We start from the raw sequence: 16,025 nt of genomic DNA on the forward strand, positions 1-16,025 counted from the left end.
ATGCTTGGTCCCCAGTAGGGGGATGGGGGGCATGCAGGAGGCAGCCAATCAATGATTCTCTCTCATCATTGATGTTTCTATCTCTCTCTCCCTCTCCCTTCCTCTGAAATCAATAGAAATATATTTTAAAAATAGATGCTGTTATTTATGGCATGAGTTTCCTTAGTTTTGGAGAAGAAGGATCGCTCCCTGAAGTTCACATTGAAATCTCCCCTGTTTGTCGGTCTTGTGGAGCAGGATGCTTAGTGTTATTTACTGTGCATTTGTAGAGCAGGCCCTAGAGCAGTGATGGCGAACCTATGACACATGTGTCAGAGGTGACACGCGAACTCATTTTTTTTTGGTTGATTTTTCTTTGTTAAATGGCATTTAAATATATAAAATAAATATCAAAAATATAAGTCTTTGTTTTACTATGGTTGCAAAGATCAAAAAATTTCTGTATGTGACACGGCACCAGAGTTAATTTAGGGTTTTTCAAAATGCTGACACGCCGAGCTCCAAAGGTTCGCCATCACTGCCCTAGAGGCTCACTCCTGACCCCCGTATCCTGCCTCACAGGCAGTGCTTTCCCATTTGATGAGGACACTGGCCCTCACATGAGATGGCTGCGTGGAGGCCACCTTTTCCTCTGGGAGCTTCTGGGCTCTACACCCCACCTGGCTTCTCACTTCCTCCGGGTCTCCATTTCCATCTGTCCTCCTCCTGCTCTTGCTTGCCCCCTGCTGGAAGCAATAATAACAGGCAGCAGGGGTCCCAGGCAGTGAGCAGAGCTGAGCTCAGCTGGAAAATACTAACCTGGCAGTTATTTCTTCCAAGCGTGGTCCCTGCCTGGTGGGCCAACGGGTCCCTCGTCCGACATGCTGTGTTTTCGGTGGTTTTGTCCCTGACCACCTGCCTACACTTTCCAGCAGATTACTGTGACATTTAACTCCCTTTTCATGCCAAATGGAGGCCATATTAATAGAAATGATAGAAAATACACATAAGTAAGATCTGGCATCAGCATTTTTCTCTCCACTGTAATGGACTTAAAAAAATAATAGAGTGGGACAGCAAGGTATGTGACAGTCCTGGGAGGGAGGCCTGGGGGTTGGGATATAGGTGGGAAACTCAAATACTTTATTCTCTATTTGGTCCTTCTGTAGCCTATTTTCTAAATGACCCATTTCCTTCTTTTTCTGTTTTCTCTTGTGAACACCAGCAAGCAATGTTCAGATGGGTCAGAGGGCGACCAAATCATTTTGATGGACAAACACAATAGTGTGCACAAGAGGAATATCAGGTTCCTCATAGCTGCACATATTGCTAACTTTGCTGCCCCTTGAAGGTCTCATAATCTACCTGAACAACGTGAGTCCAGAATGAATCCCAAAAGGCCATTTCTCGGCTTTCCCACCCCGGCATCTGGTTAATTGCCATGGTAGCTAATGATGAGGGAAGAACGCTTCTAGCCAATGGGCCTCATTTAATTCAGCACAGCTTTTAGAGATAAGTTAAGGGTAATGAACTCCATTAAGCCCCTAAGCAGAAGGGCACACATGATTCTTATAAATATTATAGCTTATCATTTAAATGTTGAATACTCAACCCCTTATTAATTGATTGCTGCTCTGCTGAATAAACTGAACATTGTGGCTTCACACATGTGCAATCTCTCTGGAAAGTGAATATTATAATTTTCTTTTTTAAAACATATGTTTTTATTGATTACAGAGAGGAAGGGAGAGGGAGAGAGAGAGAGAAACATCAATGAGAGAATCATTGATTGGCTGCCTCCTGCACGCCCCCTACTGGGGATCCAGCTTGCAACATGGGCGTGTGTCCTGATGGGGAATTGAACCGTGACCTCTTGGTTCATGGGTTGACGCTCAATCACTGAGCCACACTGGCCGGGCTATCATTTTCTTATTTAAATGTTCACAGTGAGAATGGGTATATGTTCCAAAGTCCTCCAGAGTTTCACTCCTCAATCAAGTTGTTTAAGGATGTGTATGATTTGCAAAGATTCAGATTTCAATTTAAAAGCTAGAACTCGAAACATGTTCCCGAAAATGATATTATTTCCAATGGAGACTTTTGCAATGCAGGTAGTGAGAATACAATGCTCCAGTTTCTTATAAGTTATTATCTCGCCACCAACGTTTGTCCTATCAATGGATAGTTATGGGTGTGCAATATTTATTTCAACCCTGCTTCTAATGTATAACAGGAGCGTTGCATGTGGAAAGAAATAATACACAAAAGCTAATAACAGTAACTTGCTTTCCATTGAAAACTCAAGGAATCGGATGTCTGGCTTAGTAATCTTGGATGAGCAGGAAATAATGCTAGACGGAAAGGAAAACCAAGACAGCAAGGGCAGTGTCTAACTAGATCAGCTCGGGAGGAAGACCATGTGACTCCCTCTAAGTGACTTCCTTTCTTCTAGCTCCCAGCTCCGCACCTTCCAGATAGAAACAATCATTGCGTCCACCTGACAGAGCGGTGAGAACTAAATGAGAGGTCGTACGCAGTGCTTAGACGAGCACATTCGCGTGGGGAACACTATTCAACGTTAGCTGTAATTACCATTAGTCATAAATCAATGCCAGTGCGTAGAAGAAAGGCTCTTCCCCTCCCCATTAGCAGTGTTTGTAATAAAACCCCAGGTATCACCGGTTATGAAAAGGCTGGTGACTGGCAGTTGACTCGTGTGTCTAGCGCAGGTTCACGGGGTCGCTCCGTCACCTTGTGGTATGTGCCCACGTCTTACTCAGTGGAGCTGTTTGGGCCTCACTTAGGGTGTGGGACGGGCTACTGCAGAACCATAACACAGAAGCGCCGGCATCCGTGGACTTTTCCGAAGGCACGACGTGCAGGGACGATGCGGCGGCGTCTAACGGACAAGGCCCTACCAAGTTTCCAACAGTTTTCCTGACCCATCTGCTTGCACAGGCTTTAGACGTGCTTTGCCTGAAATGTGTGTCTGACTAGCAGCTAAGTGACTATTTAAATTGCACTAGAATTGATTTTAAAATCATTTGTTGCGTAAATAACGTTATTTTGATTTGTTGCAGCCCCTCACACCTCAGGGCAGGGAAACAGTGGGGGGTGGGGGGAGTATGGGGCGTGGCCACAGTGTTTTGGACAGGTTCAAGCCTCAGACTAATAAGAGGGCACAGTCCTCTCATGGCCATGTGCAAGTCCAGCTTGGATGGCAGAGCCTCCCCAGCACAATTAGCCAACAGCTATAGTTGTGAGCTTGAACCTGTGGTCTGAACACATGGCCCCACGTGCCTGAGTGATAGAGTTCAGGTGCATGTAGTTGAGTAGGATTGAAACCCACGAGAATGATGTAAACAACTTGATCACACCTCTAATTTGCCTCGTGGCATCTGCTATAAAATAAAGACACGGCTTGTGGGCACTGGCACTGTCCATCAGAGGGGCAGTGTCCCACCGAGACCCAGCTTTCATTCTCTTGTCTGTCTTTTCTAAGCCTTTCACTGCCCCCACTCAGGGTCACTGAACCAGGCTGAGCTGGCATGAGTATGCCATGGCCGTGCCGGCTCCCCATAGGGGAGGGCATGGAGAGGTGGTTTGTCCAGCTGATTCTCGGCTAAAAGTGCCAAAAACAGCATTTGGGGGTTCTGCCTGGACAACCATGAGACAGAGGTGGTTTTTCATTTGTTGGTTTTGGTGGCAAATCTCGTGACCTGAATCCTCCTAGTCTTTGAAGGAGAGAATTCCCAAGGTGAGGGATTTGGGGTCAGCCCGTCAGGATCCTGTAGAGAATCCAACTTCCTGATGGAGGGATATGTGTCCCAGTCCCCGTGGGAGCCCTGGATCTGGGGTCCCTCTTTCTCCAGGGTGGGTCCTAAGAGGGCTCACCTGGACTCAGACCTTGTGTTCCTTCTCTTCCGCAGGTTCCTGGGCAGACCGCTCACCTCTACACGAAGCGGCGAGTCAAGGCCGCCTCCTGGCTCTGCAGACACTCCTGTCACAGGTGAACTGTCCCATATGCTTAACGCCGGCCCCGGGCCATGAGCGGAAAACATGAATCCCCAAAGTCATCAGCTCGAAAACGCTAACACCACTTCGTAAATTTCATTAGCCTTTTTAGTTGAACTCACCAAGCGGTCAAGTCTGTGGTTTCTCGTCTATTGGAAACCTCTTTATAAATATGTTGGCATCTGTTCTTAGGTCTTAGCATTTCCGATTTCCTGCGCAGTGTATTTGTTTATTGATAGGCACACGTATGTAGGAAATCATTGGAATCGCATGTTATTTATTAAGCACATTAAGTATCCTTCACTCTACAATGTGTGCAGCTTATTCAGTTCAGCCTAAAATATCCAAAAGAGGCTCATCAGACCAGCCACCTAGACCAGTGGTCGGCAAACAGCAGCCCCTGACTGACTTCTGCGCCTAGGCCACGAAGTTTCAATCGCACTGTACGTGTGCACCCGCACGTGGTATTTTGTGGTATTTTGTGAAAGAGCCACACTCAAGGGGCCAAAGAGCCACATGTGGCTCAGGAGCCACAGTTTGCCGACCACAGGCCTAGACCCTTCATGGTAGCTTGTGATGCATTGTGGGGAACTGTCTGTGAGAGCGAGGGACCGGTCATTTCCACCTGCCTGCCCATCCCTCACCAGAGGGAAGATGGAAACCACAGGGGCTTTGCTGAAACAGGAGGCGCTCTGGCTCGGCCTGTGGGTTTTTAAAAGTTGCCGGCGGCGTGCAGCAGAAAAGAGAAAAACTATTTGCCAGCACGACTCAAACGGACACCCAGGCCAGGCAGCCACTGTCCCGTGTCTCCCAGGATCGAGGAGAGGCGCCTTCTCCCAGGGCCACGAGGGAGGAGAGCAGTGTCTGTCGCCCAGGGTGAGGCACCTGGGGCTGGGGACCTGGATGCCAGGCTGGCACTGAAGGTGAACCCCAGCGTCTCTGGCCCCCACTGTCTCTCGTCTGTGAAGGGAAGAGTTAGGGCGAGAAGCCCCGTTGGGCCCGGCCACTTCTCTGGTAACCATGTGACTCTTTTGTTTGCTCATCACGTCATGAAAACAACCTGCAAAAAGGTCACTCATGTCTAACGGGGACCCCCTGAAGGGTCACGCAGTTCCCAGAGAGGCAGGCAGTCTGAGGATATTTCATAACACGTATGTCATACCAGCCGACAGCCCAGCCAGGCAGAGCCCGAGGCTGCGCCACATCCTGCGTGATAGGGAATCTCCCCTTCCCGAGGCTTCCCTCGTCTGGTCCCTGTGTGTGGCAGTGGGCAATCCCTTCTCCAAGTCTGACGGCTGGCCAGCCACCTCGAAATCTTGGAAAGGATCATCTAAGGCAGCGGTTCTCAACCTGTGGGTCGCGACCCCTTTGGGGGTCGAATGACCCTTTCACAGGGGTTGCCTAAGACCATCGGAAAACACATATATAATTACATATTGTTTTGTGATTAATCACTATGCTTTAATTATGTCCAATTTTTAACAATGAAATTGGGGGTCACCACAACATGAGGAACTGTATTAAAGGGTCGTGGCATTAGGAAGGTTGAGAACCACTGATCTAAGGGATCTTAAAAATTGCCACTTGCCAGTGACGAAGACTGAGGGTGATTATTTTCTTGCCTCCGATTTAAGATTCCTCACGTCCCTCTGGCATTTCAGACTGTGGGGATCTGCAGTCTGTTACGGGGATCTGCAGTCCGTTACGGGGATCTGGCCCAGAAAAGTCTCCTCAGGATGGTGCTTAGTGTGACAACGAATCACCACCCACAGCAAGAAGGCAAAGGATCGCAGATCCTGGTCAAACCTAATTATGTTGGTCTGATATCTTTAGTTTAATTAGAATGGCAGTTTTAGGCGTGTTCCATTGTGATTGAATAATCAAATCAAACCTTTCCTCTGTGCTGGGCACTGTAACAGTAATTGCTCTCCCTGCGCCAGTTCATTTAATCTCCATTAATTTAGAGGCTAATGGACTCATCTGAATGAAAGCCATCACTGCCTATGCGTCAAGGCGTCCAAGCCAAGCCTGACTCCGTAGTCAAGGCCACTCACCACCAGCATAGAACCTGCTCAGACCTACTTCCTGACAAAACTTCACAAAGCAGGGGATCCAGCCTATACCCAGTCTCCAGTTCTACAAAACAAAACAAAAAACCAATAACAACCCAAGCAAGTCCTAAGGAGAAAGAAAAACATTACGTAGCCAAATGTCAATAATACTTTCAGAATCTATTGAGCACAAGACTTAAAGCAGCCCTGGGTCTGGGTGGGGTGGTGTCACAATTACAGGGCGCAGGTGTCTTGACCACTGAGCGACTCCATGGCATTCGAACTGGCCTTTCTGGCCACACACACCTGACTTGCCTGACATTCCTTGACCTTTTGTATCCCTCTTTAGTGACAACTTGTAGAGATGACTTTACAGAACTTTTTCTCACCTTCCAAAATTATTCACGTCACATCTAGGGTTATAACGTAAACGCGGTCACCATAGACCATGTCACCCCATTGCACGAAGCCTGCCTCGGCGATCACGTGGCCTGTGCCCGGACTCTTCTGGAAGCTGGAGCCAATGTAAGTCCCTGTTCAGTGTTCACATCTACCGGGTACTCAAATCAAGAAAAGTTCTCACTCTGCCTCCCTTTCCTTGTTGGTGGTTTTCAAAGAAAACAGAATACAAATAGAGCTCTCCAGCTGCCCAGCCTTCTCTCATTTGCACTCGAAGAAGGAAACCCAATCATTGCAAAAGCGGGCAGCATGCCGCATCCTATGGAGTACTCTGTAGGCTGTTCCCTGCTTTCGTGGTTCTCAATAGGAATAGATGAACTTCTTTGTGCCCATAATGTTTGCCCATCTTTTGGATGATTTTCTTTTTTTAAAAAAAATATATATTTTTTTTATTCATTTCAGAGACAAGGGGAGAGGGAGAAAGGGATAGAAACGTCAATGATGACAGAGAATCATTGATTGGCTGTCTCCTGCATACCCCAAACTGGGGATTGAGCCTGCAACCTGGGCATGTGCCCTGACTGGGAATCAAACCCTGACCACCTGGTTCATAGGTTGACTCTCAACCACTGAGCCACGCCTGCTGAGTTGGATGATTTTCTTTAGATAAATCCTCAGAAATTTTATTTTCAATTTAAACTGCTCCCGGCAAAGTGGCTTTGTCTTCCTTTTCATCAATCACTGTTACACTTGTTGATTTTTTTACCTATTGAAAAATACCTAACCATTAAATTCATTTTTGTGCATTTGATCCTTGAGTATGTATTTTTTCATCATTTTTATTGTAGGTTCATTCCTATGAATTATCTACCATATCCTCTTTTCATGTATCTCTTGAAGTTGTAAAACTTTCCTTATCCATATGTCTAAGCTAAATATCCTTTGTCATATTTACCACACACGTTCCCAATTATTTTTGTGAGCAGATCACCACACCTTTAAACATGCCTGAGAGTCAATCACGTGTGATCCTCCGAATCTCACTCTCAGATTTTGGTTCGGTTTAGGTCAATGCAATCACAATAGATGGCGTGACGCCGTTATTCAACGCCTGCTCCCAGGGCAGCCCGTGCTGTGCGGAACTTCTGCTGGAGTATGGAGCCAAGCCGCAGCTGGAGTCCTGCCTGCCTTCCCCCACACACGAGGCCGCCAGCAAAGGTCAGCTCCGGGGGAAGTGATAAGGGCAGCGGTCCCTGTGGCCACCTGCGCGGTTGCAATGACCTTTCCGTGAATAACAGGCTGGAGCCGTGGGCACAGGTGTGTGGGAGGATGGGCCTCAAGGAAAACAGGTCTCTACTTTGTGTCTGCAGGTCACCATGAATGTCTACAGATCCTGATATCCTGGGGCATAGATGTTGACCAAGACATTCCTCACTTGGGAACTCCGCTGTATGTAGCTTGTATGTCACAGCAATTCCACTGCATCCGGAAGCTTCTTTACGCTGGTAATGACCTTTAAAACATCTTCCATTCCATCCATACCCACAAGTAATTATACAGCTCTTATTTCTTTTTCTTTAAAAAAAAAGTATTGATTGATTTGAGAGAGAACAGAGATTTGTTGTTCCACCAATTTATGCATTCATTGGTTGAATCTTATATGTGCCCTTATCAGGAATGGAACCCTCAACCTTGACATATTGGGGTGAAGCTCTAAGCAACTGATGAGCTACTCGGCCAGGGCTCCACTTGTTTCTCTACATGAACTACTTTAAAAATGATATCTCATTTAAAAAATTTTCTTATTCTAAGCTTCTCACACATCAGTCTATAGCCTATAAACAAGAACCTCATTCTTTTTTAAATCTTTATTGTTGAAAGTATTACATATGTCCCCTTTTTTTCCTCATTGACCCCCTCCAACCCCACCCCCGCCCTCCCACCCCAGGCCCTCACCACCCTACTGTCTGTGTCCATGGTTTATGCACATATGCATACAAGGTCTTTGGTTGATCACCTCCCACCAACCCACCCGCCTTCCCTCCGAGATTCCTCACTCTGTTCCATGCAAGACCTCATTTCTGATAACTCCACTTCACCTCAAAGCTCCAAACCCTCTACTTACAAAGGTCAAAGGTCATAACATTCAGATCTTCAAGTTTGAATGTAATGTTGCTAAATATGAATATATCTGGGAAGGAAATGATCAAAAGAAATTCTAGGGATAGTTAACTGCTTCATCGCCTTACCCCTCACCAACCCTAACTCCCGCACGGTCCTAGACCTCATCGTCTCACTTACCTCTGTCTACTTACCTGAAGAGACGTGCTGCCCACTTACTTGAAGCAAACCAGGTCCTCAAGGTTCAGCTCCAGCCCCTCAGAAACTTCTCCTGACCTTGGAACCAGGGCTGGGATCTTGGTTAAGTTATGGTTTCTCTCTTTTTCCATCCTCTCTTCCCTCTAGTACAGTGCTTCTCATGGCAGGTGCTTAAATATACTCAGAATGAGTAAATAAGTTTCTATGTCTTTTTTTGTTCCCTAGAGGCCTGGTGCACAAGATTCGTGCACTTGGGGCGGGGGGTGGGGGATCCCTCAGCCCGTCCTGCTCTCGTTTGAAGTCTGGGAGGGGGGAGTGGGCCAAAGCCAGCAGTCGGACATCCTTAGCGCTGCCATGGAGGCGGGAGAGGCTCTGCCACTGCCGCTGAGCTCGCCAGCTGTGAGCCCGGCTCAGGGCTTCTGGCTGAGCAGCGCTCCCCCTGTGGGAGTGCACTGACCATCGGGGGCAGCTCCTGCATTGAGCGTGTGCCCCCTGGTGATCAGTGCACATCATAGCGACCGGTCATTCTGCAGTTCGGTCAATTTGCATATAAGCCTTTTATTATATAGGATGGCAATCGTTTGGCCTCTGTTACATCCTGACAGATCTTTGGTGACCCCTTACTGTTTCTCACAGTATCTTCGCTAAATTACACATTTCTGTTAAGCAGTCTCCATCTATTCCGCTCCCTTTACTAATAAGACTCTTAAATGCAAGTTCTGCTAATAATTGTTGGCAGATTGATATTTTCTGGCTGTGTCTCCCATATATTTGCATAACTATGAGAGTGTGTTCTCCATTACCTTTCTTTACTTTGCTAGGAATATTTTCTTTCCATTGAATATTTTATGAGGAGAAGAACACTGAAAAGTGTGGGTAGTAATTGGGACGGACTGCCATTCTCAGGCTCTCTTCTCTCCTAACGGACACACCCAGCAGCGTGTACGCTCCCTCGCTCCCTCGATGGAGATGTTGTTATGCAATGCAGTTTTCCCACTAAGCATTTCCATTAGGTTAAAATGTTGAAAACAATTACATTGATTGCAACTTGAGCGTAGCAGGAGGGCCACCCCCTACTTAGAGTGCACTGCTTCTTACAAACAGGAGTTTGACAGGCAGGACCAGGAAGTCGAGTTGAAAGGACTAATGCGTTTTCATCGATACATTTCTCAGTGTTGTAACCATGTATGTGCTGGAAAATGGGATTCTTCTTCATTTCCACATTATATAGCATTTCTCCATCAGTCATGCATTCAGTGGCTGCCACTAAGATAAAAGGCTATGTAGTAGGTGATTTAACACGGAAGTTATTTTTAAATGTAAGCATTTGAAAAAAAACTGCATGCAGAAATAGATGTGCCTTTTCATTGAACAGGCTCAGTGCCTGTGTGTTGCTGTCGCCTTCAACTAGACGAGTGAGAAGTGACAGGAACATCTATTTACATTTTACCTAAAGAGCGCGTGTCTCTGGAATCACGAGTTTTCCAAGAAACAAGAACTCTGTTGCCTTAAAATAAATGAAAAGAAGAAAAGCAATAAGCTCTTGGATACTCCTGAGAGCTATCAATCACAATGCAAATAGATATGTGTCAAACTAACTGTGCACTGTTTATAATACATATGGTAGCTAATATGATGAATGTTGGAACTGTTGAAAATTAAAAGTCCTTTTTGTTAGGTGATATTTTAACCATATAGAAGAATAGTAGACAATATAAAAAATATGTGCATTTTTCATCCAAGTTTTAAGATTATGTATATGTGTGTATGTATATGTACATATACGTGTATATGTATGTTTGTTTGTTGATGTGTAATGTTAACATAAAAACATTCAAACCTGTAAAGAAGTTTGTGAGTTTATTTGAGCCAAACTGTCGACAATTGCAGGGAAGCAGAATCTCAACGGATTGGGATAATGCTCCGAAGAATGGCGGCTTTTTCATCTATTTTTATACGTTGCAATCAAAGGAGGGTACGTAGGTGGGTTACAGGAAAGCCATTGGTGATGGATTAGGGAGGCGGGAGAAAGCACAGTGGGGAATCCTCTGGGATTGGATAAAAAATAAAATGATGGACACATACTTAGGTGGGTGCTGCAGGATAGTTAACAGTCAACAATTAACAGGATAACAGTAACAATGAAGGAATTTGTGGTCTCTGTCCTGGTGTCCAGGCACATTAGGCTGTGCCCCAAGGGGTCTGGGAACAGGGAAGTTACATGCTACCCAGGCATTTCATAGGCGTGTTATCTTAGATCAGTGGTTCTCAACCTTCTGGCCCTTTAAATACAGTTCCTCATGTTGTGACCCAACCATAAAATTATTTTCGTTGCTACTTCATAACTGTAATGTTGCTACTGTTATGAATCATAATGTAAATATCTGATATGCAGGATGGTCTTAGGCGACCCCTGTGAAAGGGTCGTTCGACCGCCAAAGGGGTCGCGACCCACAGGTTGAGAACCGCTGTCTTAGATGCAAAAAGACAGAGGGGCTCAGTTAAGGTAAAGATTGTCGGGGAAGATACCAGCCTAGGACATGACTACCCACCATCACTGCTTTTAGTTAAAGTGTAAATTCAGACCATCCTTAGTGGTTACTTTAGATCTTTGAGTTTGCAAGACCGCCATGCAGGCCTCCCCTGAGCTGGTCAGGTTAGCATGTGGCCCCTTTCGTCTATAGTATGTGTATGTGTGTGTATGTTCATATATGTGTGTATGTGTGTACATGTACATGATACGTATACGTGAGGCACTCAGTGCCAACGGAGCTGAGGTCCTTTCTGCCACACCTTCCTCCCCGCGCTGAGGGGACTCTTAGAACAATCGCTATCTGTACCCATCACCGTTCCATATTTCCCCGTAGGCGCTGACGTGCAGAAAGGCAAATACTGGGACACACCGCTCCACGCTGCTGCCCAGCAGTCCAACACGGAGATTGTCCACCTGCTGCTGGAATTCGGGGCGGATATCAACGCCAAGAACACGGAGCTGCTGCGGCCGGTGGACGTGGCCTCGTCCAGCAGCCTGGTGGAGAGAATGCTGCTTCAGCACGAAGGTAGGGGAGCCTGCGAGCATCCCAACCATGGAACGCGTCTGCCGGGAGCAGGGAACAGGTGAAACTAGAGGCCTCCGAGGGCAGGCAAAGCAATCATGGCGTGCGATTTGGAGCATTTTGTGAAAGTGAATACTTTTTAACTTAGGTTCTATCTGTGAAAAAGACAATCACAATGATCTTAATTTTCTTTTTTTTCCATCTGACCTAAACTTTATATTCCTTTGGTTAAGTTACATAGACTCGGTTTTGACCGCACCTAATATGCAGTTCTGCATCCTATCTGCGAATAAACACTTAGAAGCTTGCCTCATGTTATAGGGGCGGGCGCCTTCTGCAACGTGGGTAGAAACATGATCAGGACATATTTCCACACTTAAGACTTTAGTTCCAAAACGGAATCTCTCTGACACAGTAATTCAATTGGCTTTGGCTTAAACAGTAAATCAAATTTGAGAAGAACAATTAAGAATTTCCTCCATTTGCAACAGCATGGATGGAACTGGAGAGCATTATGCTAAGTGAAATAAGCCAGTCAATGAAAGAAAAAATACCACATGATCTCACTCATTTATGGATAATAAAGACCATTATAAACTGATGAACAAAAATAGATGCAGCGGCAGAGCAGCATCGAACAGACTGTCAAACTACAGCAGGAAGGCTGGGGAGGGTTGGGGGGTGGGTAAGAGATCAACGGAAGGACTTGTATGCATGCATATAAGCATAACCAATGGACATAAGACACTGGGGGGTAGGGGAGGCCGGGAGAATGTCAAGGGGGGGGGGAGGAGACATATGTAATACTCTTTGTAATACTTTAAGCAATAAAACAAAATTTTAAAAAAAGAATTTCCTCCTATAGTGCATGCCCTCCTTTGATCTGTATCTCCTTCAAAAAGCAGAATTTGTTTCTGAGGTTTTATTTTTTAAAAATGTATTTTTATTGATTGCAGAGGAAGGGAGAGGGAGAGAGAGATAGAAACATCAACGATGAAAGAGAATCATTGATCGGCTGCCTCCTACACACTCTCTACTGGGGATTGAGCCCCCAACCCTGGTATGTGCCCTGACCTGGAATCAAACAATGACCTCCTGGTTCATAGGTTGATGCTCAATCGCCGAGCCACGCCAGCTGAGCTGTTTCTAGCCCAAAGACTTCAATATCTTAAAGGACGTAGATGGGATATACCTCGATTCTAATACAGTCTTATGAAGGCAGTGTAAATGCTCGTATGATTTCCCTAGTACAGGGGTCATACTGCCAGTTTGCTACAAAGCACTGCAGATTTTTCTGGTTTGATTTCATATATCTTGCAACATAAGAAAATCCGTGTTTTGCTTTCATGGACACACCCTGCTTGTCTCTTGCAGCCACGCCCAGCTCCCTCTGCCAGCTGTGCCGCCTCTGCATCAGACGCCGCATCGGACGGCCGCGCTTGCACCTCATCCCACAGCTCCAGCTGCCCACGCTGCTGCAGAACTTCCTCCAGTACCGATAGACAGTAAAACCCGTCTCCGTGCTCAGACAAAAGCTCCACGTCATCCGCACAGTGCATATTTCATATTAAAATGTGCTAGCGATGGGGTAGAAGCGGGTAGGGCAACACCCAGGGAAGCAGGAAGTATGGATTTTACCTTTAAGTGTACGAGTGGGTACTGTTGTTTTAGATAGGCATTGTTATTGTTTTTGGACATAGTATATTTTGAATATCTATATATTATTATTCCCAGAGACCCTTTTGTTGGTTTAGGAAAAGAAAAGAGTTCTCAATTTTATGTTTTTTAGAGTGAAAAGGAAATATGTGAACTCTAAGCAAAATTATTCTTTATATGGTATATTTTAAAAGGTCTATAGTCTTCAAATAATGCATTCAACTTTCTATTTTGGTCTGCAATGATTCTCTGTATTTTTTTATATTCAGACAAACCATGAGTATGGTTTAGAAAACAGCAGGGAGCCCGGCTGGTGGTTGAGCATCGACCCAGGAACCAAGAAGTTGCTGGTTCGATTCCCAGTCAGGGCACATGCCTGGGTTTCAGGCTTGATCGCCAGTGGGGGCGTGCAGGAGGCAGCCCATCAATGACTTCCTCTCTCATCATTGATGTTTCTATCTCTCTCTCCCTCTCCCTTCCTCTCTCACTAAAAATCAATAAAAATATATTTTCAAACAAAGAGCAGCTAATACCTGTTTTGAAATAAAGAAGATTCACTGGGGAAACCGCTGTGTGGCACATGCACTGTCATTACCATGATCAGTTCACGGAGAAAGATGACGTCCCCTCTCCCGGCAGAGAGCTCCCTAGCCGCCTCCCCTTCCGTGGGCCTGGAAGCTATCGCTGCCGCCCCCACACCCTGAGGGTGAGGACATCCCACACCTGCTGGGCTATTTTAAGGCCTCCCCCTTCTCAAGGGCAGCCTCTGAAGGTCTCTCTCCAGCGCTTTCAGACACATCCCTCCAGCCTCCTCCCGGTTCAGGAATTGCCAGCTCCTGGTTCTGGTGCTACCTGGACCGAGGGAAACGGACTTCCTGTCTGCTTGACAAAGAGGCCCTGCCCTGGCCACACCTCAGGGAGCAGGGCAGCCCAAGGCCTTAGAAAGTGGAAGATCAAAAGCTCCTTAATCTGTGGGGTGCCACTTAGCAAACTTAGAGACCTTAAAAAATGTACCCCTGGGATAGACCCCTGGTTAGTGGGGTGTTTCTAGTTCTCCTTACCCAAGGCAAGAGTTCAGCACACACTGGATTGCCAGGGGGCGTTGGATCAAAGAAGATATTCCTGGAACAGTGTCCTCTGCAGGGTGAATACCGTGTTCATCTTCTGCTTTAACTGTGCTTGCCTGCCATTTCCTGTCTTCCTAGTTCTCTTGCTGACTTCCAGAGACCCCTGGGAAATAAACCATTATGGCATAAAATTCCAAAGTCACGGCGATGGCGTTAAAAATCATTTGTTTGGAGTTTCAAAAATAGAAATAAGGCTGCAGCAAGTTTGTTAAAATATGTTCCCTGTGTGGCTAGAGACCTTTAAATGCATCTGTTTTACTGAAATCTCTGAAAACATTTGTCATGTCCTCATAAGTGTTTTTATTGTAGAGTAACCTTGTTAAATACCATTAGGTACTAAAACTGCCTTTTAGTAAAAAAGATTCCGACTGTCCTTTTCCTGCGTCAGAGGTTCCCTCGAGCGTGGGAGGACCGCGCTCCCCTTCCAGAGTCAGCACCACATGTTAACATGAGCGTTGCCCTTCCCATCACGAATGCTGGCACCCTGTAACTTAGCTTGAGTGTGGTTGTCTTGTCAGAGAGCTGTCCTCATTTAAATAGATCACATGTTTGTCCATGTGTTCAAGTGTGATTAGTGTCCCCGGAATAAAACCTCTGTTTTTTCGGTTCTAATGCGTCTTTGATTTTGTCACGGGAGGCCCTGGAAAATGCGGTTCGGGGCATTGAGAGTGATGCATGGTGATGGTGAATGGCCCCTCCATGACTCAGCGCACAGCACAGTCCCTGACATGCAGGCGCCTGGGGACACACTTGGGGGAGTTTGGGGTGTTTGGACGCCCAGCAACCAGGAAGAACTGTGCACTGTGCACCCCATGCCCCAGCAGCCCTGGCGTCGAAGCTGGTGGACTTGGCTTTCAGAGTCCGGTCAGGGTCATCGTCTCCCTGGAAATGTGAGGGGCACATGTCCTTTTAACTGCTCTCTATTCCCCGCTCTCCCCCCGCCCAACACACACCCTGCAGCACCCGAGCACCAGTTAATTCCAGGGGCAGTAGCACCACCCAGCACATAAGGTGGAAGGAAGTGTCATCCTCACTTGGCCGTTTCCGCGGCAGCTCTCTCGGGAGGAAAGCAGCGCTGCGCGTGGCAGGTCTCAATGATCATGCAGACGCACATCCACTCTGCACAGGCCTGTTGCCTCAGCAGGAAATGTCTCCTCCTGGGAAGGACTCAGTTTAGTCCTCAGCCACACGGTCTCGGTCGGGGAATGGACGGCCGTGATTTCATACTTTGAGCTGCACTCTCCTTCAGGCAAGCAGTGCAAAGTATTGCAGAGACTCTCACCACCTTCCTCATCACGTTGTGTCTGAGGAGGGACAATTAGGTGACCAACCCACCCCTGTCTGCTTATTTTAGTAACAACGGGCTGGACTCTCACCCAGACCCTTCGCAGGCACCCCGTGCTTGGTTGATGGTCTGCTGTGTC

The 16,025-nt window shown here is 46.6% G+C and overlaps 1 protein-coding gene across 1 annotated transcript in view; it reads left to right on the plus strand.

The window, feature by feature from the left end:
* The window catches only part of ASB5 (ankyrin repeat and SOCS box containing 5), a 57,001-nt gene extending 43,110 nt beyond the window's left edge, over positions 1-13,891 (plus strand). The window contains exons 4-9 of the mRNA XM_006100303.3: positions 3,909-3,988; positions 6,462-6,569; positions 7,511-7,661; positions 7,814-7,948; positions 11,630-11,821; positions 13,193-13,891. Of these exons, the coding sequence (XP_006100365.2) occupies positions 3,909-3,988; positions 6,462-6,569; positions 7,511-7,661; positions 7,814-7,948; positions 11,630-11,821; positions 13,193-13,320 (794 nt within the window). The 3' untranslated portion in view covers positions 13,321-13,891. The remainder of the gene's footprint in view (positions 1-3,908; positions 3,989-6,461; positions 6,570-7,510; positions 7,662-7,813; positions 7,949-11,629; positions 11,822-13,192) is intronic.
* The last annotated feature ends 2,134 nt before the right edge of the window (positions 13,892-16,025 follow it).

Source organism: Myotis lucifugus, unplaced genomic scaffold (assembly GCF_000147115.1).
Source record: "Myotis lucifugus unplaced genomic scaffold, Myoluc2.0 scaffold_309, whole genome shotgun sequence".
NCBI lineage: Eukaryota > Metazoa > Chordata > Mammalia > Chiroptera > Vespertilionidae > Myotis > Myotis lucifugus.